The 24,786-nt window shown below is 37.9% G+C and overlaps 1 protein-coding gene across 3 annotated transcripts in view; it reads right to left on the reverse strand.

Annotated features, from left to right (window-relative positions):
* ANKRD12 (ankyrin repeat domain 12) overlaps nucleotides 1-24,786 on the reverse strand; it is a 114,539-nt gene that overhangs the window by 48,557 nt on the left and 41,196 nt on the right. For 2 of the 3 annotated variants that reach the window (XM_055127428.1, XM_055127427.1), the window contains 4 exons: nucleotides 21,226-21,372; nucleotides 16,160-16,357; nucleotides 11,574-11,716; nucleotides 5,400-5,547 (listed from right to left, as the gene is read on the reverse strand). In XM_055127428.1, the coding sequence (XP_054983403.1) occupies nucleotides 5,400-5,547; nucleotides 11,574-11,716; nucleotides 16,160-16,357; nucleotides 21,226-21,372 (636 nt within the window). Of the gene's footprint in view, nucleotides 1-5,399; nucleotides 5,548-11,573; nucleotides 11,717-16,159; nucleotides 16,358-21,225; nucleotides 21,373-24,786 lie in introns of those variants that run through there. The other variant, XM_055127429.1, reaches the window with a different exon arrangement.

The raw sequence follows: 24,786 nt of genomic DNA on the forward strand, positions 1-24,786 counted from the left end.
TAGAAAAGTGAAAAACACAGAACACTATATACTCTTTGCTTACTGTTAATGGTTAATGTTAATGCTATACTTTGCTAAGTGTGTGCATAGATACAAACAATACATTATTCCACATGTATTTTTATTGTTATTTTGGTTTTGGTGTCATATGTACCATTCAGGGGCTACTCCCATTTCTATGATAGAGGAGAAGTGACTTTCAGCAGTGTTCAGGAGATCCTGTGGTATCTGGAATGGAATTCGGACCTTTGGCATGCAAAGCATGAACTCAGTGCTTTGTGCTATTTCTCCTACCCTAATTCTTATGTACTCCGGTCAGTATTTTCTACTATGTAAGATTACTCTCAACATCATAATATAGTTGTCAACACAACTAACTTATATTAATATGCTAATTTATAGTTCACATTCCTTATTAAAATGAGCTAATCCTTTAAAAATCATTTCCCCCTCTAATACTGGACCAAGTTTAAGAGTAGGTATATATTTAGTTATCTTTTTAGATAGCCTGAAACATTTCTCACTGGTTGGTTTTTCTTGATACTGATATTTTAAAATCTTTCATGGCAGGGCCAGAGATAGTACAGTGGATAGGGCGTTTGCCTTACACGTGGCCTACCAGGGTTTGATATCTGGCATTTCATAAGGTCCCAAGACTAACGTCAGGAGTTTATTCCTCAGTGCAGAACTAGGAGTAATTCCTGAGCATTGCCAGGTGTGACCAGAAAAGCCAAGTATACCACAAAAACATAAAATCCCCACTTTTATGCCATTTTATTGGGGGGCATTCTTTAAAAGTAAAACATTCTTCATGGTTATGCACTGTCAGAATGCTATAAAGTTATATCCTTTAAGGGTATCAATCAGGAGCTATATAACATTTCTCTTTGGATGGTTAATTTTGAGCACAAGGTTATGGATAAATTTCTCTGCTATGTATCATGGGGATTGTTTTTCTCCTGTAAAGTAAGAAGATCACATAAATATACTGAGCATCAAAAGTTCCTCCTAGGGCTACAGGAGGAGTGGGGGCGGAGGAAAAAAGTTCCTCCTAGGTTTAACAGCCATTAATTATTTTCACATAAAATAATCTTTAATAATACATATTTGCATAATAAATTTAGTAAAGATCATTTGCATAATCTTTACCATTAATAGCATAAACTACATTATTTAGACACAGGTATACAGATAGAAACAGAAAGTGATTTTGAAGGGACATAAGGAATTTTCATCACTTTGGGTAGTACCGGGTATTACTGTAAAATTCTTTAGAACTCTGCTGTATGTTTGTTCATTTTCATAATGAAATATTGGGAGGCTTTGCTGCTAATGTTTTGGCCTCACCCAGTGATACTTAGGACCTACTCCTGGCTCTGTACTCAAGGCGGGCTAGGGGATAGTATGTAGTGCTAGGGATGGAAAAAGGGTTAGTTGCTTGAAAGGCAAATGCCCTGTTACTGTACTATCAATCCAGCCCCTAAATACTGCATATTTTAAAAGCTAATAGGGGTCAGAGGGACCACTCAATGGGCTGAATGCATGCAGCAGTAGGCAGAGGCCCACTATGATCTCTGCTCATATGATCTCAGGAGTAGTTTTGACCAGCACTACATGTGGCCCATAAACCCAAATAAACATGAATAACAACAGGAATATAATTATGTTATAAAGAACACAAATAGTAAATGGCTCATTTTGAGACCATTTTTCCTTATGCTAGCATATAATGAGATCTCTGAAGTGCTGCATGTCAAGGACTATGGGTAGAATTGAATATGAAAAGTCATTAGATGGCTAAAGGTCATTCTGGTGTACATGAAAACACTGAAATAGATGTGCGCAGTTTTACAAAGCCTTTTATAAGACAGTAAAAAATATTTCTAGTGAGAGGAGAATACATCTAGCAGACAGATTATTTCTACCAGAGTAGAGGAGTGCTGAAGGTCTTGGGTACTTTGGATGGAGGGAGTATATACAGTAACTTTGTTACTGTACATAACATAGACCATAAATGTTAATATTGTAATTATGTTGCCTAAAAATACTATAAAAATCACTGTATCACTGTCATCCGTTGCTCACTGATTTGCTTGAGAGGGCAACAGTAATGTCTCCTTTATGAGACTTCTTATTACTGTTTTTGGCATTCGAATATGCCACGGGTAGTTTGCCAGGCTCTGCCGTGCTGATGGGAAACTCTCGGTAGCTTGCCGGACTCTCCAAGAGGGACAGAGGAATCAAATCCAGGTTGGTCACGTGCAAGGCAAACGCCCTACCTGCTGTGCTATTGCTCCAACCCACTACAATAGTATTTCTAAATTGATACATATCATTTCCACTGTGTATACTTAAGTACGTATCTTTAAATAATGTACAGTGTTTATTAATTTAGACTACAAAATTCTTTTTTTTTTAGGGGGGTCACACCCGGCGATATGCAGGGGTTACTCCTGGCTCTGCACTCAGGAATTACTCCTGGTGGTGCTCGGGGACCATATGAGGTGCTGGGTTGGCCGCATGCAAGGCAAACGTCCTACCCGCTGTGCTATCGCTCCAGCCCCCCCTTTTTAATACTCAAGAGGGAAATGTAGTTCACCATATACTAAGACATATATAGTATATGGAAAACACTTTACCAACACCATTTTAATGGCTGCACAAGATATATATATATGTATATATATATATATATAACATTGTTTATAAATATATCAGCATTTTTGGTTAGTCTCAGGAGTTTTACATATTCTAACAATTTCCCCCCCTCACCCCCAAGCACTCTCAACAATGTATCATGGCAGCTTAATTGCAAAGCTCATCAGAATTTGGTTATATTTTGTTTTTTTGGTGGGACACACCTGGCAGTGTTTGGGGTGATGGACCATGCAGTGCTAGGGATTGAACACACGTATCTCAAATGCAAACCATATACTCAGCCTATTGTTCTATCTCTCTGGTTAAATATTTGATTACTATTAAACAAATTTTACCCATTTTATAGAGGGACCTGTTTTTTGAGATCTCCAAAGAAGTGACCAGGATGGCCAGCGGCCCTTCCCAGTGATTCTCAGCCAAGTTGGCCAGTGGTCCTCTAAGGCCTTTCGGTGCTGCAGATTACCAGATGGCTTGCAACACTACCCCTGGTACTGCTGGAGGACCATAGGCAGCCAAAGATCAAACTGGACTTGGTCACATGCAAGGCATGTACCTTCACCACTACACTATCTCTCCAGCCCCATATAAGGGAAGTTTTACTAAGTATATTAGCAAGGCACCGTGCTATGCTAGACTCTTTCAAATTTTATTCGTTGGTGAGATCTTTTAGTGAGTAAATATTCATTGTAAATGTCTTTTTATACTTTTCTGGCTCTATTTTCTTACTCGCTGATGTTTGTCAACTTCCACTAATTTTTTCTTGATAGGTTACCTACTAATTTGTGTATTTAATTTTGCTTTCAATTTTTTCTCATGGATGGTGAGGGAAGGTTTTTGGACCAATCAGTGGTGCTAAGGGTTTATTCCTGGCTCTGAGCTCAGGGATCACTCATGGCAATGCTGGGGTAGGGAGTGGGGAGGAGGGATGTCACCCCCTACCCGCTATGTTGTGCCAAGATAGGCCATGCACAAGGCAAATACCTTAGCCTCTGTATTCTGTCTCTGGACTCCAATTATTTTTTTCTTTTCTGATGCCAGACATTAAATTTAGGGTCTCACACATCATGGCAAGTACTATACTACCTTTGAGCTACCTTCCTAGTATTGCAATTTTGTAAGAGAAGCAACTCAATTGAACTTGATTATTTTGTAAGGCCAGAGGTCATAGGCTTATGTGACAATAACAACAACAATCACATACAAATCTATTTTGTTTCCTAATTGTTTCATTAAATTTTGTTTTTTATTGACTTCTTGTCTCTCTTTTCAGATCTTTCTTTCATTTCCTCAGTTATTAAGTTCTTTAATTTTAATGTTAGGGATGTTTTTCTTAGTAAGATACTGTTAACTAACAAGGAAAAGATTAAGGTTGTCAACTAATGTTATTTCTGCCTGTTTCTCCCCTCTTCCCCATCCTCCCTTCCGCCTTTCTTTTTTCTCTACTGTTCCCCAGTTTTGGGGCCACAGCCAAACTGATGTCCAGAGAGTCCTGAAGTGAACCAGGGTTGGTCATATACAAGGCAAGCACCATACCTCTTACACTCTTGTGGGTCCTTGCCTTATGTTTCTAACAATTTCTGTTTTATATATTTTGACAATATTTCATGGAGTTTAAAAAGACAATAAATTTTTTTCTTTGCATCACACCATTTATCATCAGCAAATGGCCGTTTTATTGTACAATTCTCTTGACTTTAATTCTTCTATATTTTATGTAAGGACTGTAATTCATACTTTTGTTTCCAAAATATCCATTCACCCTTTGGTTTCTGGTTCATATGCAGTGGTGCAAAAGTGCTACTCCAGACATAGTGCTCAGTTATCATTCCCAACAATGCACTGGGGACCATCAGTACCAGTGATTGAACCAAAGCCCCACATATAAAGCTTGTGTTGCACCCTTAGAACTGTCTTCCTTGATCTCATCCAAAAAATTCTCAAACTGCCTTCCCCCCCCAGTATCATGTAAAAATACTTATAATACTTTCCTATTTAAAACAAGTTTACTATACTTTTGTTATCCCCTCTCCCCAAAACTTGTTTAATTTAGCATTGATAAACTTCTTTGCTTTGAACCTAGATTGTCTTCTGACAGTGGCTGAAATTAAATAGCAGTATGTTACCTTACATACAGATTAATAAAAGAACTACCTAATTCCTGGAGCAGTTCTTTAGGTTCCTAAGGATACAGCTAGTTATGAAATTATTATTATTTCTTTTCCATTGATTTTTTGCTAAAACATCCTGAACACTTGCAATTTTATACAAGATTTTCTTCAGCAGAGGGAAGATTGTTTGTTTTTTTGTGTTAAAATTTTCTACAATACTCTTTAAGACCCTTAAAAAATTGTTTGTAAAACTGTCTTTGCGGATGTAAAACTGTCTCATATTAACGACCAAAATTCAAAAATATAAACTCAACAGAACAAAAACTTTGGTTAGTGACTTTGTAATTAATGAGAGAATAAATAAAGGGAGTACAGCAGTGGTGGTAGCTATTAATGAAGAAAGGCTCTGCTATTGGCTTCACTATACATTCAGCACGTTGTGAAGGCGAAAGGGAAATCACAGGAATGAACTATAGCATTTTAGTTCCATTTACTTGGAGAACACACAGTAAATACCTAGGGTTAATAAATCTACTGGTCTTAATAGCTAGGTAGAATGATTCTAATTTTTTATGTAGAAATACTATGTACTATAAAACTGTCAAGCTTTAATTCCCATTATCTGAAACAAACCTGTGTAACTTTCATCATCATCAGATAAAGGCACCTCTCTTTTGAGCAGCAGCTCCAACTCCTCTGTTTCTGCTACATCCACTGGACGCTCCCCATGTTTATTAGCTTGAAATGGATTTCCACCATGACGAAGTAACAGTTTCACTATCTGTAACATTAGACAGTAGGAAGATTCATAGATTACATCATTTCAGTCACTCTACTGAAAATACACAGTAAGCTTCATGTATTGTTTCCATCCCTTGTTTCTATTTGAAATACTGTCTTCGTTTCATTGCCATGCTCCTCCACCTGATGACCTTAAAAAAAGAAATGTTCTACTTGAAAACTATGTGTGTGAGTGCTTGGGGGTGGGGGCTTTTGGCATGCTGGAGAAGCCTGTGGTCTCTCCTGAACACATTATCTCTCATCTCTTCTCACATTCCTATAAGTGAATTTCTTTAAATAAAAAAAAATTTTTTTTCAACTTTTTTTGGGTCACACCCTTTGGTGCACAGGGGTTACTCCTGGCTCATGCACTCAGAAATTACTCCTGGCAGTACTCGGGGGACCATATGGGATGCTGGGAATCAAACCCGGGTCGGCCTTGTGCAAGGCAAACGCCCTACCCGCTGTGGTATCACTCCAGCCCCAAACAAAAATATTTTACTTCACTTAAATTTGTGTGTGTCTGGGAGGGTCTGGGGTGGGCTGGGGAGCCAGATGGATAGCTCAATGAACTGAACACATCCTTTTCATACAGGAGGCCCAGGTTCACTCCCTGGCACTACAATCATCCCCCAAGCACTGCCAGAAGCAACACCTAAGCAAGGAGCCAGGAAGGAGAAGTCCCTGAACAGCACAAGGTATCGTTATTCATCCAGCCCCAAATTTAAGCTGGGCTATTTTCACAGTAAATCTCTTTACTTGGAATAATTCCCATTTCAACCTTCCATCAAATGTGATTAACAAGTACTTCACGTTCTGCAGGTAAATTAACAATTAAGAGTTCTCTAACCTCCTGAAATATGTATTTGAGACGGAATCTCAAGAATGTTATTTCTGTTTAAGGTTAGTCACTATCAGTGCTTTTGATCTTATACGGGGACTTGGGGGCTCTTCCCAGATGTACTTGGAAGTACATAGTCACACTCAGCAATACTAGGCTTACCAGTGTAGTACCCGACGGTGCTCAACATGGTGAGGTGGGGATATTTAGGCCAGCTGAGCTGGGGGCTACCTGTAGCCAGACCTATAGGCTGTAGAAAAGTGCAAGCATGTCTGAAGGGGGAATCAAATTCGAGATCTACACCCCCTGCTTTATCACCGTATCACTAATTCTCTTTCCCCCATCTCCAAAACATTTAAAACTCCTATTAATGAACACTGGAACTTCAACTTCAAGGCTTCTCAATTTCACCAGGCCCCTTACAAAACCCTCCAATTTTGTATTCATCACTGAGATGTTTCTTAAAGAGACCTCTCTTCCCGCACCCCTCACCCCTGAAATTATGTAAGCTGGTGCTTTATAAAACAAGGATCTGTGGGGACTGGAGTGCTATCACAGTGGGTAGGGCATTTGCCTTGCACATGGTCAATCCGTGTTCGATTCCCAGCATCACATATGGTCCCCTGAGCACCGCCAGGAGTAATTCCTGAGTGCAAAGCCAGGAGTAACCCCTGTGCATTGCCGGGTGTGACCCCCACCCCCAAAAAACCCCACAAGGATCTGTGAGGTTTGCCATCACTTTATGTCTTTTATATATTGCATCTATATACTATTATGGAGGAGGATAAGATTCTTCCTTTCTATAACGTAAAGCTTTTCAAAGGGCTAATTTCCAAAAACCTTTCTTGCGAGTTCATCTCTCTTTAAAGTATCAATAAATTAAGCAAAGTCACTGTTAAAAGTTTAAATCCCCACACTCTACCTAAATCTCTCCATTTATACAAGCTTCTGAAAAGATTTTCACCCCTGCACTTTGGCTTTTTTTAATTAATCCTTCATTCTTGTACCTAAAATTATGCTAACATCAGTTATATAAAATAGGTCTTCAGAGATCTAAGTTCATTACTATTTCCGTAGAATTCTGTCCTATATCCAATGTCTCATGTTTGAGTTGAAAACATCATCTACTCTGACTGAATACGATAACTATATAATCCATTCATGTTATTCTTTATTCTTTTTCAGCCCACTTTCTTGAACTCCAAACATAAGTATCCAATCATTCACTGAATATACCTAGCTGAATATATGTGTATCTCAAACCAATACATCTGAGGTAGCTCAAACCAACAGGTCACAAATGGAGTTTGTTAATATGGCTGTAAAGGGTTTTGTTTTGGCCCTTCAAGTGGCGGTAAGAACATCCAGCACCCCACCGGTCATTTTTGATCAAACAGGCTGCGAGTTCAATACAAGGGTCTGAAGACATGATGCTGCTTTGACCTTGTGTACTGGAGTTTGCCTACCAGTGCTGGGGGTCTCCAGGACCATATTTAGAAGTACTCAGAGGCTCCTAAGGCCACACTTAGCAATGCTTGAAAACCATTTGGTGGCGGCAAAACTGGGTTGAACTCATGATAAACATGTGTGCTAATTACCACACTATCTCCTCGCCGAAAGCACCTTATTTTCTATCTACCTTCGTTTTGGGTGATACCTGGCGGTGCTCAGCCTTATTACTCCTAGATCTGTCTTTCGGTGAAACTCTGAGGATCAAATGTGGTGCAGGTGACTGAACCTGGGAAGGCGCATGCAACCTAAGTGCTCTCTCTACCTTATGTATTATCTCTCCCATCTACTTTCATTTTTAGAGTAACTGCTAAAATCCAGTCACTAAATCCAGAAATCAGAGTCATCACTGTCTACAATGAACACGCTATAAAGAATAAGTGGACAACTACTACTAATTCTGTTTTTAATCTCACTTCTCCTGACTTCATGTTCTATTTTTGTGATACTACTGTGGTCTATCATATGCAAATAGACACTAGTATAGCACAAAGTTCTCCCCTTGTTCTAAATCAAGTCTTTGTGTTCTAAATATATAACTATGGTATTTTCTGGTACTTAAAAAAATAAGTCAAGCTGTGTAGTGTCACCCCACATCTCACCTTCTAAGATGTGTACATTCATACTCTCCTACTTTTTTTAATGCTGAGATGTGTACTTTGGGGCTCTCTCAACTCTGGAGAAGCCCATATTCTTCACTGAGCTACCTTCCCTCTCTCCTCACCACCCTTTATTTCCCAATAAACTTGTTATACTTCAGAAAAAACCACCCAAAAAAACCCCACATCCTTAAAAAGAAAAAAAAAACTTTATTAATGTTGTAAATTAGAAGCTTCAAATGAAAATACTTAAGAATAAAGATGCAGGGGCCGGAGCGATAGCACAGCGGGTAGGGCGTTTGCCTTGCACGCGGCCCACCCGGGTTCGATCCCCGGCATCCCATATGGTCCCCCAAGCACCGCCAGGAGTAATTCCTGAGTGCAAAGCCAGGAGTAACCCCTGAGCATCGCTGGGTGTGACCCAAAAAAGCAAAAAAAATAAAATAAAAAAATAAAAAATAATAAAATAAAATTCTGCTTCCCCTCCTTTCAATGCTCTCCATTTAAAAAAAAAAAAAGAATAAAGATGCATGATAATGAAGCATTTCCATACTATAAAAGAATAAACTGTTAATATTGACAATTAGAAATATAAGACTGTATCAAAGAAACAAGTACTTAATCATATGCTTATGATTTTAAAAGATAACTCTGCAAATCTGCTAATGAAGAACATAGTGTCCTTAAGATGCAAAACCTATCTCTACATACATAAATGACATACCTAAGTTTGATGCTTACGTACTTCTCGATTTTAGGCATTGTCTACTGTCTAGCAGGGAAGAAATAGATTTGACTCTCCTATTCTCCAATACATAAAATTCCTTTCTCCTTAACTTTCCAACATAATGACAGAACCTCTGTATATTATTGTATATTACTATTATTAAAAAAAACATCAAGCCAACTTTACAATGTGAATTTCTATCTGTGCACAACTTCATTTTCCCTGGAGTCAATGATCCTGAGTTTTCATTAGTCCAGTTTTCAACATACTTACTCTTAATTCATTTTGTATAACATCAGAAAGGACAGTACTTGAAGAGTTCTAGAGTACTTTAGAGTATGTAATATATAGCACTGCAGGTAGGGGCACTTGCCTTGAACACAGCAGACTCCGGTTTGATTTCTATCACTCCACATACCCCCTTGACACATGCCCAGAGTGACCCAAGACTACAGAGCCAGATCTGAGCTAAGGAGTAAGCCCTGAGCTAAGCCACGTGTGGCCTAAAAGCAAAAAATAAAATAAAATAAAATAAAATAAAATAAAATAAAATAAAATAAAATAAAATAAAATAAAGCACACACAGACCTGTTTAATACACTATTGTATTTTTCTTTTTTTTTTTTTTTTTTTGCTTTTTGGGTCACACCTGGCGATGCACAGGGGTTACTCCTGGCTCTGCACTCAGGAATTACCCCTGGCCGTGCTCAGGGGACCATATGGGATGCTGGGATTTGAACCCGGGTCGGGCACGTGCAAGGCAAACGCCCTACCCGCTGTGCTATCTCTCCAGCCCCTATTGTATTTTTCAAGTCAACTTTTTTGGGAGGGCAACGGGGGTGTTGAAGATGCAGAGAATTGGGTCACACCTGATGGTGCTTCTAGAACTCATTCCGTGCTTAGATGTTACTCCCAATGGCACCCCAAGACCTCTTTCTCTAAAATAGACTGGTCGCTGTCTAAATTTTGCTTCCTTTAAATTTTTCTTCCCCTAAATTTTTCTTTTGTCATCTACCTTTATCCAATCATCCCAAAATACCTTTCCCTCACTTTTGTGTTGGATATGCAAACCTTGTGTCCACGCCCTCCCCCCCCCCCCGACTCACACAATGTAGTAGTATCAAAAGAGAGGCAATTTTTTATTCCATTGATAGGCCATAACTGGTAGTGTTCAGGTGTTCATATGGTACCACAGATTAAATCTGGCCTTATGTATGAATGGCATGTGCTCAGAACACATGGAGCTACCTCGCCCTGCTTTATTATTCTTTTATTCTTGACATTTTAGAATTAAAGGTGTGAGGAGTTGGAGAGATAGTAGAGCAGGTAGGGCCTTTGTCTTGATCCCTGGCACTCCATACGGTCCCAAGTCCTGCCAGGAGTAATCCCTAAGCATGGCCAGGTGTGGCCCCTCTGCCCCAAAGCACCCTCCCCCCCAAACAAAAAGAATTAAAGAAGTGTTTATGTGTATGGTCTTTTTTTCAATAGCCATTATCTACCTTTCTAAGATAATTATTTATTAAAGATAAGGAAATGGAGGTTCAAGGAGAGAAGTAACTTACTCAAGAATATACAGCATGTCAAACAAACCAGGCCAGAGTTAACTCCTATCTCTTTATACCAAATACTGTTTTCCCTAACTAAAATAAAATGCCTTTAAAAGTTAGAAGTGGGCTGGAAAGAGAGCATAGTGAGTAAGTGAGGCATCTGCCTTGCATGAGGCTGACCCATGTTTGATCTCCAGCACCACGTACGGAGCACCAGAAGAAAGTCTTGAGCACAGCTGGGTGTAATGCCATTCGTCCCTTCCCCTATTAGGGAGTATAACACTTCAAAATTTTTGTCAGAAAAATGTGTTTCAAACATCCTATCTAGGTATCTGATTAACAAATAACATTAAAGACCCCACTGGAAATAGTATCAAACATTGACAAATCCTTAGGTTTGGATTATAAAACTCTTAGAGTTCTAAACTGGGGGAAAGGTAGGAGCGACTGAAGAGATGGGCTAGAAGTGACATAAGGATACTGGTGGAGGGAACTGGGCACTTTGCTGGTGGTGGGCTGCAGAACCTGTACATTCTACTATAGACATTAACTCCAACCATGCTACCTAAACTATAAAAACAAAATTTCTACCTTGTTAATCTGTATACTCAAATAGCAAAATAGATAATGCTAGCCATAATTTTGACAGGAATCAGCAATTTGAAAGTAGAAAAAAGAAAATAAAATATAAACAGATAATCCAGCAATAAATGAGACACAAGTTCACATGGACTAGGAAGTAAATTATACTGGTGTGACTTTATATTTTGATAGTGCATATTGTTGGTTTTTCTGTATACTTACATCTCTGTGTCCACTACTTGCAGAATCATGAAGTGGAGTGTCATCATCTAAGCCTTGTGTGTTAACATCTGCTCCAGCTGCTATAAGTATCTTAGCAACATCGTAATACCCAACATTGCAAGCTTCATGCAGTGGTGTCCAACCTAATGTGAGAATATTAACATAGGGTTTCATTTGTACTAATTTATATACTTTTCAGAAACATACTTGTGTGATATATCAACTCTGAATGCCTCCTGTACAGAACAAAGATACAGTGACAAAGAAAATAGCTGATAACACCATCAGTTTTATAGAAGGATCATGGTATTATTTCTAATGGAAACTATTTGACAAAAATATTAAACATTTAATGGGAAATAGTACAGTGGTTAGGATGATTAACTTGGACATGGTTGTAACTTGGTTTTATCCCTAGCACCCCATAGGAATCTGCTGAGCACTACCAGGAGTGTCTCTAAGCCAGAAGATAGTCACGTATGATCCCAATACACAAAATATTTAAGTTTATCCAAAAAATTACATAACCTCATTATACCTGAAGATAGTCATTCTAACTATGAAAAAATATTGTTTGGGTTTTTTTTGGGGGGGCGGGTCACAGCCAGTGGTGCTCCTGGCTTACTCCTGGTTCTATGCTCAGGGATCAGGGATCACTCCTGGTGGAACTCAGGGGACCATATGAAGCAACAGGGATCAAATCTGGTTTGGCTGCTGGCAAGGAAAGTGTCCTATACATTATACTATCATTCCAGCAGAAAAAATCCTACAAAAGCAAAATATTAGTTTATTCAGATCTTTCAATAAACAAAACCCCTTATACTTTAAGGGTTGTTATCTGTTCATTCTTTTTCAGTCTTAACACTTAATTTTAACTGCAACAAATTTATCTTTTGACAGTTTTAAAGTCCCATATAAGAAGTAAATGAGAAAACACAATTAAAGCAGAAATTAATCATTAAAAAATTATGCCACCATTCACATATGGGTTGTATTTTTTTGGGTGGGGGATCACATCCAGCAGTAACTCAGGGTTTACTCCTTGCTCTACACTCAGGGCTTATTCCTGGTGATGCTCGGGACCATATGATATGCCAGGGATAGAACCCAGGCTGGCCACATGCAATGCAAGTGCCCTACCTGTTATAGTACTTCTCCAGCACTCATATATGATTTAAAGAATGAATATACCTTTATTTAAACTTAAGACAAATACTTAAGATAAATACTTAACATTACAATTAATACTTAAAGTGGAATTGTTAGATAAAAGGGAAATATATTTTTTAGGTTCTGGTAGATACTAAAGTTTCCATCTAGAATGGATGCTGTACATTTTAAGTCTCATTCTGTAAAAAATAAAATTTGAGAGTCTGGTCCAAGCACTGAGTAGTCAAGTCAGTTACTGTTGGAAATGGGGAATGGTCTATGGGCCTCGTGAGTGCTGCTGGGGAGCAATAACCACCTCACAGAAGGAAACACCATAGCAATATGTATGATGGATCCTATATACTGATTTTCCCTGACAGTTAACAGAGAAATTCTAAGGCATAATTTTTTAAAAAAACATTTAAGCATATTTGGGGCTGGAGCGATAGTACAGCAGTTAGGGCGTTTGCCTGGCATACAGCCAGCCCAGGTTCAATCCCCAGCATCCCATAAGGTTCCCAGCACTGCCAGGAGTGATTCCTGAGTGCAGAGCCAGGACCTGTAACCCCTGAGCATTGCTGGGTGTGACCCCAAAAGCCAAGAAAATAAAAATAAAAATAAATTTAAGCATATTTTATAATAGTTTTAAGTGATAGGGTTGCAACAGGATTCAATTTTTGCACAAACAAACTGGCCACCATGGCCACCAAAATGCCCATGACCATCTAGCTTACCATTCCTAGGTCTACTCCTGTCCAATATTCCATCACTCTAGGGTACAATTTGAAAGGGCTAAATGTAAAGGTAAAACTACCAAAACTGGATGTAGAAAAATATTAGGGACATGGATTTATGATATAAGGGCCAAAAAAGACCTTAAAAAAATCTAATAAAAATGTTAATTGATAGGATTATACTGAAAATACAAACTTTCGTACAAAAATCACAATGAAAATAGTCAAAATTTTTATATATCCGATTTGTACAAAGCTACAACCTGTAATAAATTACTTCTAAATATTAACATAACTGAAAATAAATGTACCAGGAACTGAATCTGACAGTTATAAAACACATTAATTTATAATATGCAGAGAAAATATTTAGTCACTACTCATTAAGAAATTCATATAGGGGTCAGAGAAATAGTGTAGGGGTTAGGTCTTGCATGAGGTTGACCCTATTTGATCGCTAGCACCACATATTCCCCAAGTACCACTGAGAGCGACCTCCATAGTTCTAGAAGATGTCTCCAAGTAACAGGTGTGGCCAACACTTCTCTAGTAAATTCAAATAGGGGGCCAGAGATAATAAGATAAGGACATGTGCTGCATTAGGCCTGGTTCAACCCCCAGCACCATAAGGTCCTCCTCAGGGCCTTAGCAACACATCCTTTGGCCCCAACAGTTGGTTGGAAGAGAATCACAAGAAGGGGACCCAGAGCGTCCTGAGCACTGCTACAAAGACTGACTCTGCCTCCCTTCCCAAAAAACCAAAAAGAAGCTCCAACAGAACCAGAGAGGGGGCTTAAAGGTAGGAGTGATCTCAAGCACTGCTTGGTCCTACAATGTTCTTAGGAGCAATCCCTGAGCACAGAGGAAGGAGCAGCTCCTGAGCAGAGCCAGGGATGACCCCACACTCCAAATAATAAAATCCTAACAAAACCATCTGATTCATCAAACGTCTTTAGATTGGCCTAGCACAAGGCAAATGTCCTACCTGCTGGGTGATTGCTCCTGTACTGATCTGTCAAAATTTCAGTAGATTAGTAATATGTGATTTTAGTGAACAAAGAGAAAAAGGAAAAATATCTTTAATTTACTGTTAATGGTGGTGCAAATTAATAAAGAATTTTCTGGAGGACTATTTGTATTTCAAAACTTTTATTGGGTGTTGGGCCACACCCAGTGATGTTTTGAGTTCAATCCTGGCTCTGTGCTAAGGGGTGACTTCTGGAGGTGCTGGAGAGGAAGTGAGCTCAATGCAGTGCTGGGAATTGAAATGAGGTTGGCCACAGGGAAGACAAACATATTCATCTCTACACTACCTTTCTGATTCCTCAAAATATTTTAAACATACACCCCCAGGGATGCATAAATAGTGTAAGAGGTAAGGTGCTGCCGTGAATGTGGTAGGCCCTGGTTCAATCCCTGGTACCATATATGGTCCCCAGAGCATCAGCAGGCGTCACTCCTGAGTGCAGAGCCAGGAATAGTTCCCACGCCTTCCAGATACGGCATGCAACCCACCAAATAGATTTAAAAATATATATACATCCCCAATAATTCAGCAGTTTCCTTCTGCTGAAATACTGAAATTCTTTCATAACTATGTGCTCACAAAAATACTATTCATAAAGTCTACACTATGCAGCTATTAAAATGAAGCAGCACTACATGTACGCACCAAAAAAACTGTAAAGCATTAAGTGAAAAAGACATTTTGTAGATCTGTAGATTGATATAGCTGGATAGGTGAAATAGACATTGTTATATACTTTATATACGAATACATGTACATTTTATATACATAAGATGTAGAGAAAAAATAACCAACAAGTTGTTGGTAAAAGTTCTATAGAAAAGATCCCGGAGGAGGGAAAAGTAGTGGTGCATAAAATTAAAAGAACATTCTATATGGTTCCCTGGATACTTTTGTTGCCAAATCTTTCTACATTAAGAATGCACTTATAGGGGCTGGAGCGATAGCACAGTGGGTAGGGCATTTGCCTTGCACGTGGCAGACCCGGGTTCAATTCCCAGTATCCCATATGGTCCCCCAAGCACTGCCACGAGGAATTCCTGAGTGCATGAGCCAGGAGTAACCCCTGTGCATTGCTGGGTGTGACCCAAAAGGCAAAAAAAATAATAAAATTTTAAAAAAGCACTTATAATTTTGCATAAGTAAAATGAAATACCATCACCATGTTTCTATTGATGTCATGTTCAGGTTAATAAATTTTCCTCTTCCTAAAAAACTTGTGAATAAACTATCTTGAAAATGTATATATAATTCAAATTCACCTACAACAGAATCAAGAACTATAAAGTAATGTCAACTAAAATACAATTTTAATATTCTTAAATATTACCCACTGACAGGGAATTCAGAGATCAGAGTGTTTATGCATATACTTCAAAAGTTTTGTAATAAAAGTATATTTTTAGGACTCTTTCATTCAGAATAGAGAATATGTAGGAGAGAGAACACAGAGAAGATGAAGGTCAGGCTACTGCCTTATGTGCAGCTGACTTTGGCTGGATCCCTGGAACCTCATACAGTTAAGTGTGATCCCTGAGCACAGAGGCAGGAGTAAGTCTTAGTAAAACAGGTGTGGCTATCCCCCTACCCCAAATAATACAGAATGTGTATTAAAATATAATTTGCTTAGAGGAAATTTAAAATTTTAGTTCTCAGTATATTCTTAATTAACCTACCTGCAAAATCTTTAACATTCACATTTGCCCCTAAACTTATTAATTCTTTGACCTGTTTCACATCCCCTCGAATAGCTGCCATGTGTAAAGGAGTTTCACCACGTTCGTTTCGTTTATTAACTTTATCTTTTTGTCGGGATGAAGAACTAGGTGTTTTCTTTTGGGCTGATGTTTGTGATGGATGGTTTGGAGTGGACTCTGTAAGAGAGAAGAAAGTTAACACAATTACTAGGCTAAACAGTTTTTACATTCATTTAAAGGTTTTTAGAAAGTAACGTGACAATTTCCTGAAAGAAAGAACAACTTCTTATCCTAACAATCTGAAACCTCATTTGGATGATAGCTAATTGGACTCAAATATACAAAACAGTTCATAGGTAATTAAATACTGTGTAAGCGAATTTTAGGAAATGTTTGTGTCAATTTTAAAAAATGGCTTTATGAGATGGAATGATAGTATGGGGGTAGCATGTTTGCCTTGCACATGTCCAACTCAGAGTCTATCATCAACATCCCATATGGTCCCCTGAGCACCCCTGAGTAATTCCTGTATACCACCGTGTAGGGTCCAAGATACAAACAATAAAGTGGCCTTAACAATAACTATCAAATTTATAACCTAGAAGCATTCTCTCAATGAATAATTATATTAAACTGCTAAAACTCATTATTTTCCTAATGTATTATTATAAGAATGATAAATAGAGTTCACACCAACCAAAAGATTGAAGTTCTAGTCTATTAAGTATAAATTTAAGGTTTTTTAATACTTAATGGACAAGTTTTTTTTTGGGGGGGTGCAGAGCCTTAGACATGCTCTACCAATGCACACATCCCCACATCCCTTCCGTCTAAATTTCAGTAGCACTATAGCACTGTAGCACTCTCGTCCCGTTGTTCATTGATTTGCTCAAGTGGGCAGTAGTAACGTCTCCATTGTGAGACTTGTTATTACTGCTTTTGGCATATCAAATACTCCACGGGTAGCCTGCCAGGCTCTGCCAAGGAGGTGGGATACTCTCGGTAGCTTGCTGGGCTCTCTGAGAGGGACGGAGGAATCAAACCCAGGTTAGCCGCAAGGCAAACGTCCTACCCGCTGTGCTATCACTCCAGTCCAAATTCCAGTAGCTTAATAAAAATTTCTGTTAATAGGGGCCATCCCCAGTGGTGCTTGGGAGCCTTGGCATCACCCCCTGGATAACACAGCCAACTAGTGATGTACTGATGGCTCAGTGTTTCAGGGTCACCTGGCTACACTCAAGAGTTATCACCGACATTTTTGGTTTGAACAAAGTAAAAAAATACAATTTCAAAAAATTGTAATAAACTATGTGATAACCAATGTTTCCTCCTATTTCAAAACTACTAGGAAACAAAGACACAAAGCTCAGTTTCTTACACACACACACACCACACGCACGCACGCACACACACACACACACACACACCAGGTTTCACAAAGTTAAAAAAACATGAACAGTGTTAGTAATTCATTTTTAAAATTAACTATTTTATTTGACCTTTTTTTTTTTTCTTTTTGGGTCACACCCGGCAATGCACAGGGGTTACTCCTGGTTCTACACTCAGGAATTACTCCTGGCGGTGCTCAGGGGACCATATGGGATGCTGGGATTCAAACCCGGGTCGGCCGCGTGCAAGGCAAACGCCCTACCCGCTGTGCTATCGCTCCAGCCCCTATTTGACTTTTTGTTTTTGAGTCACACCTGACAGTGCAGTAGTACTTCAGGCTCACTGCTCAGGGAACCATGTGGTGTTAGGGATTGATGGTGGCCGTTCTGCTCAAAAGCATGTACTCAGCCTGCTGAACTATTTCTCTAGCCCCAAATTAAATACTTTTGAAGAAAATACTCTTATAAGAGAAAAATAGCAACAGTTGATAATTTTATTGCCAACTAAATGATTGAGAGTGCTAAAGCAAATATCCTTCCTGAAATAAGATAAAAATTTAAGGTTTACATTTTGGATTTTAAAATATACTGTGTCAGTAGCAGTTTCTTATCAATGCATTTCTAGAATGCACACTGCACAGAGCAAGAATCATTTCTATCCTACTAATCAGTATTCCTAATAAAATAAAGTATTCCTAAATTTAAGATGTCTTGATACCAGTTACTTATGCAGTATGAGTTTTAAAGCAGAAGAATCAGTAGAGATGGCCCAGACGTTTTTGTTTCACTAATTATTTTTAAAAGAGCAGGAGGCTGGAGAAATAACTCAATGGGCTAAGCACATATTCTGCTTTGTAGAAGGCGCAAGTTTGTTCCCTAGCACTGCACTGTCCTATGAACACTTTTGGAAGCAACCCCTGTCAAGGTCCCTCATCTCCCCTCCCAAGCACACCCCTGCCAGCTATACTACTTGCTGTGGATCAAATACAAGAAAAGAGATTTATGGAATAAAAAGTTTCAAGTAACAGAAGACTTCTCATCTATTTAATAGAAGTCAAAATTAGTATTCTACAAAACCTTTAAAATTCCACACTAATATTAAAGATTTTAAAGTTATATCTCTAATTTGGCCAAAAAAAGAATAGAAAATGGGAGAATAACCAAATCATACTCTTTCTCAAAATGCAGACATAAGGGCTAAAGAGAGAGCATAGGGGTTAAGGTGCTTGTTTTGTATGAGGCTGACCCAAGTTCAACTCCCAGCAACACATATGGCGCTCTGAGCACAAGGCCAGGAGTAGCTTCTGCGCACTGTGCCAGAAATAGACTCTGAACACCACAGGGTATAGCCAAAACCATTCCCTCAAATCACCCCCCCCAGAAAAAAAAAAAAAGAAAAAAACAAATAAACACCAAAAAACCAAAATCAAAACAGAAAAACCCTACACAGGTAACCAGTTGACCCAGATTCAATCCTGGTCACCACATATAGTCCCCAGAGCACTGCCAGGAGTGATCCCTGGGGGCAGAGCAAGGACTAAGTGCTGGGCCAAAAAAAAAAAAAACAGGAGTCCTAACATGTTTTCATTAGTGAAACAAAATTACATATAGAGATACTACATGCATGTTTTAATTAGGAACTGTGATACACAGAAACTCTACAACTTTTACCATTAAAGTCCCTATGTCACCTCTTCATATGATTCCCTCCAGTTCCACCCACACTGCAATGGACAGTGGGGAAGGGTCAAGGGCATGGTGGAGGTGGTGGGACACAGTAACTTTGTATATTAATACTATAAGTTTCAACACTATTGCAACCATATTATGTAAACTATAATAAATTAAAAAAGAATAAAACTTCAGGGGCTGGAGTGATAGCACAGAGGATAGGGGTTTGCCTTGCACGTGGCCGACCCAGGTTCGAATCCCAGCATCCCATATAGTTCCCTAAGCATCGCCAGGGGTAATTCCTGAGTGCATGAGCCAGGAGTGACCCCTGTGCATCGCCAGGTGTGACCCAAAAGGCAAAAAAAAAAAAAAAAAAAAAAAGAATAAAACTTTTGGCAGTTTTTTCAGTCAATATAGGAAAAGCTAACTAAAAAAGTTGTGTCTTTTTCAATGCATTTCAACAGGGTCTTTTACACTACCAAGTTTATGTAAAGACATCTTAAATTCAGAGTCAAGGTTGTCTTCTCTAGATCAAAATAACAATTAAAAATATGTAACTTTTCTTTTGTATTGTAAGATGCCAGAATATATAGCTAAGTTCAAAACTCAACAGTAACAATTATCTATTTTTTCCTTTTTTTGCTTTTTGGGTCACACCCCAGTTGCACAGGATTTACTCCTGGCTCATGCACTCAGGAATTAACTCCTGGTGGTACTCAGGGGACCATAGGAGATGCTGGGACTCAAACCCGGGTTTGCCTGTGCAAGGCAAATGCCCTGCCTGCTGTGCTATCGCTCCAGCCCCTTATGTATCTTCTTATCTGGTGAAGAATACAGACAAAATAATTATCATGCACCAAGTAGACAAAATTACCAGGTACATCTTTTTACAGGCTGAAAACTCTGGGATCTTCTTAGAGAGAGGGACGGGGCAATCTCCCCTACACCCCTGTACTGCCAGAAACCCAACTTAAACAATGGCCCATCTTCATGACAAATCTCAGAAGAGATGCCAAGCCAAGCTGTACGTACACCTTCAGGATGAAAACTCTGGGGACCCCCCAGGAGTGGGTGTAGGGAGTGGATGGAAAATCATCCCAGTTCTATAGACCCTGGTAGTTCCTGAAGCACGCAGTGCATATGTGGCCGTGAAACACCCCCAAATTCCATAATAATGTCAGCCCAGCAGAAGCAGAGAAAATTATATGGAAAGTAGAACAGAGGCCAACGAAGCTAAGCCAACAAAAAACACAAAAGGCTCAACTAGCAAAAAGCAGCTCAGTAAACACTGACTTTAATAACCACATTGTGAGACGTAACAATTTTCACAAATTTTCTTTTATTGCACTATTTCTTATTAATTTCATTTGCCATTTTTGTTCTAACAAGCAATATAAAATGATTTAGAACCTAGTAAGGGAGCACGCTGGGGGGTGTGTGTGGGGGGAGAAACTGGGAACAATGTTGGACGGAATGTCACACTGGTGGTAGGACTGGTGTTGGAATGTTAAATGCGTACAACAACTGTATTATGAAAAACTAAGCCACAACTTAGTTAAATATAGCTTAGGAAAGAAAAAGAAAGAAAATACTTGTTACATAAATATAAAATATACCCTTTTAAAGAAATTCTAACTTAATTTTAAAAAGGACAAAAATTAAAGGAGTGAATTATTAACGTACCAAAAGTGGACTGAACATGATGGCCACTCAATACCTCTATTGCAAACTACAACATCCAACAGGAGAGAGAACAAAAGGGAATGTCCTGCCACAGAGGCAGGGTAGGGTGGTGGGAGGGATACTGGGAAAACTGGTGAAGGAGAATGGGCACTGGTAGAGGGATGCAAACCAAATACAAACATGAAAGTTCATAAGTTTGTAATGTACCCCACAGTGATTTACTAATAAACATTTAAAAAAATATTAAATCAAGTTTACAATCATTTGAGAAGAAAAATATACGTGATCTCAACTAAGTTTTACCTGGACTGTTATCTCTTGCTGTCATCTGCATAAGAAGTGCCATTTGCTTTCGCTCTGACAGTGGATAACCAAAAAGAATGCTAACTGGTGTGGACTTCTTATTTCCAGTTTCTTTCTTTGTCTTCTTCTTTTCTGGACCTTCCTTTTCTGAAATTATTAATAAATATTTGAGAATCTGAAACAAATACTCAAAAACAAAATAAATGTTTACAAGAAATGCTACGGATGTATATGAGATATATGTGAATAGACAGACAAAAGAGCACTGGACTTTATTATAATATGAAAGCATTTTTCTTTCTGAATGCTGTGAAAAAATATTTTTTATTGTCTTTAGAAAATAACACTGGATTTATTGGCCCTACCAAAAATTTAATTTCAATACTTCTTTTTTGGGTCACAGTTGGCATGGCTCAGGGCAGTACTCGGACTGTATGTAGTGCTGGGAACTGAACCTGGATCTGCAAGCCAGTATAGTTAAGTACAGCCTTAGCCACTATACTGTACCCCTCACTCCATTCTTTAATATTATTTCAGGCAGTTCTGGTATTAAAACATTGAATCTTCTTTCATTACTATAATTATGTCATATGTAAATACATTCTTAATTACTGTTTCTTAAATAGTACTAAGCCTTTGTCATAATGTCATAATTCTTTCAAATCACTTCCCCAACTCCATTAATGATTTGTATAATCTTCTAAGGACTAAGTACTTAAGATCTCATTACACAGCAACTACTGAAAAACCTCAGCATCACTTGTCACAGCATAGCTAAGAATTGAACAGTATTAATCAACATTAAAAGTGAGCAAATTAAAGACTCTGTGTGGGGAAGATAAGGACAGGGAGGGCAGAGCTAACCAAGTTCCTGCAAATATCCAAAGTTCCTGCAAGTATCCAAAAATGTTTAAGGACTTTTCAAAGAAATAGATGTATCATAAAGGCAGTTCTCCAACTAGCTATAGGAGAAATCCTCTGGCAAATCAGTCAGCATTCCCCATTCAGTGCCAGAACATACAGACGGAACTGATTTCCAGAAGCCAAACTGAAACAGGATTCTTTAGAATTTTTCTGGTTAATTCAAGTGGCTACGCATAAAACAATGGAGAGGATCTGCCAATGAACAGTAGGTTATCTATTTCTTGAGAAACCCTTAAAAAAGAAAAATCAGCTGGAACTTACTGATCCAAACATGGAGTCTACCAAAAAATTTTTTAAAAAAATAAATGCAAAATATAGTAAAAATGAATGAACAAGAAAATACTTATTAATAGAGGGTTGTTTTTTTTTAAGTCAGGCAACATGGCCAGAAGCTACATTACAAGATAAGCATTCATTACTCAAGAAAACTCAAGAAATTAACAAAACTGAAACTGCTAAAAATATTTTCATTTCAGGCCTAAGAATCAAAGTTAGTAATTCTTGCAACATAATCATTTAATTCGGATGAGCTAATTTGGATGCTAAAAAATTAGAGGTTCTAATCAAACCGTTTTTCAAAAATTCCTCAAAATTCTAGAGTTTTCAAAAGGTTCCCTTTGTTTACACTTGATTTTACATAACAAAAAATTGTTTTTAAATATTTAATCCAGTCTATCAGTAGCTCTATTTTTACCTTTTAATTTTCATTTCATATTATCATTAATGCCCTAATTTAGTATAAATCCTACTCCAACAGTACTTAATTTGGTTAATTGCTAAATTTACAATAAGGCCCCACACATGTGTTTTGGAAAACTATTTTTTCCTAACACATTTTTCTTTCAAATGTCTTATGTATGGCTTAGTTTTTTATTATTTAATGAAAAAATACAATTGTTACTGTAGGAATAGTTTTCCAACTGACTGACATTTTAAAATCTACTTCTTGCCTAAAATTTAAGTATCTACACATGCAAATTTTAAAGAAAATAGAAGAGGTATCATAAGTAAAATCAAGTAACTGAAGTAAATAAAGAAAAAGACCATATTCTTAAAAATAATTTCCAGGGCAGGAGGAGTAACAGCTCACTGGGCTAAGTACATATCTTTTGTGTGGGAGGGCTAGGCTGGATTCCAGGGACTGCAATTTCCCAAGCACCAAGGAACCTCTGACCACCATCAAGTGTGGCCCCCACAAAATGCAGTATTTTCTCCCAACATTTTTCTTTTATTTTCTCATCTGCAAAACTACAACTGAATTTTTGGTTTTAAATTTCATTTTAAACAGTATTTTTTAGAGAATGTGCTTATATGTGATGAATGCAGTTTTTAGAAAAAGTGAGGTACTTGTGAACTACTTAGAATTCCATACTGCCAAATGTTTAAAGGTGTAATGATCCATTTTGGGAAAGAAAACACAAACTGAGTTGGTGAGACAGCTAAAAGGACTAGAGCTTTCATGTGAGACCTTGATTCGATCTCTGGCACCACATGCAACCTCCCCCAGCATCACTGTCTGTGTGTCACTGGTGGTCCCCAAGCACTGTCTGGGAAGCACTATTTCCAAAAGAACAAACTGCATGTACTCCAAAATTCTGCAAAAATTAAATTTGATACTAGTATTCAATATGAACTCTTTTTCCATTGAATCCCTTTTTCTGAATTCGTGACTTAGGAGACAGAAAAGTAGGTATGAAAAACAACAGGAATAGAAAAACTAGGTTAGAGATAATATAACATTTAAAATTATTTTGTAAATATTTAACATGTCCCAAAGTGAGCTTTTTTCAAGTTTAAGGCATTCAAGAGACTATTTTGGTATCTATCCTATGACAAACTTGTTTTGTTTGATCTATTAATAATGATCATATGTATTTGGAAAAGTCAGATACTTTTAAATTTTACTTAGCATGTATGTGTTCAAATAGTGAGTCAGAATTGAAAAATTAAGCATAGGAATACACGTTCGCACACAGCATAGTCTAATATAGACAAAATTCCACAAAGCCACCCATTAATGAGCTTGTCAAAAATAAAATTATTAAGGGTTCAGAGGATCTTCAAAAATGTAGAGTACCTCACTCTTATATTGAAAATTAATGCTCTCTTTTTTAAGTTTTGTCAGAATAAACAAAAAGCTCAATATGGTAAGATCTTAATGGTAAAAAAAAAATAGACAACTATTTAATTGAGAACTGTTTCATAACCCCATCAGTATCTCAAAAACATAAAAAAAACCTCATTTTCCCATAAAATAGTTACTCTGTCAAAGGAACAAAACAACAGAGCTACCATTCAAATACAGATTAACATTACATCAATCAACTTTGGAATGTGTATATTTTAATTCAGAGGGGGAAGAAGTTATTACTCTAAGATTCTAAAATATCTATACAAATCTCCCATAGTAGGTGCTCCTATCTTTCAATTACTGGCAATAATACTCATATCACTGATGTCTTCATCACAAGCAACTCTTCCAGGTATTTGGCATTTATAGGTTCCATTTTAGAAATATACACCTAACCTCATAGTAACTTCATGTCTTTTACATTTTAATGCTCATTATAAACATCCCCTGCCTCCAACCCTCAAACTTTGAAGGTTCCAATAGCTTTCAGCATAATTTCAAAAACA

The sequence above is a fragment of the Sorex araneus genome, chromosome 2 (genome assembly GCF_027595985.1).
Source record: "Sorex araneus isolate mSorAra2 chromosome 2, mSorAra2.pri, whole genome shotgun sequence".
Classification (NCBI taxonomy): domain Eukaryota; kingdom Metazoa; phylum Chordata; class Mammalia; order Eulipotyphla; family Soricidae; genus Sorex; species Sorex araneus.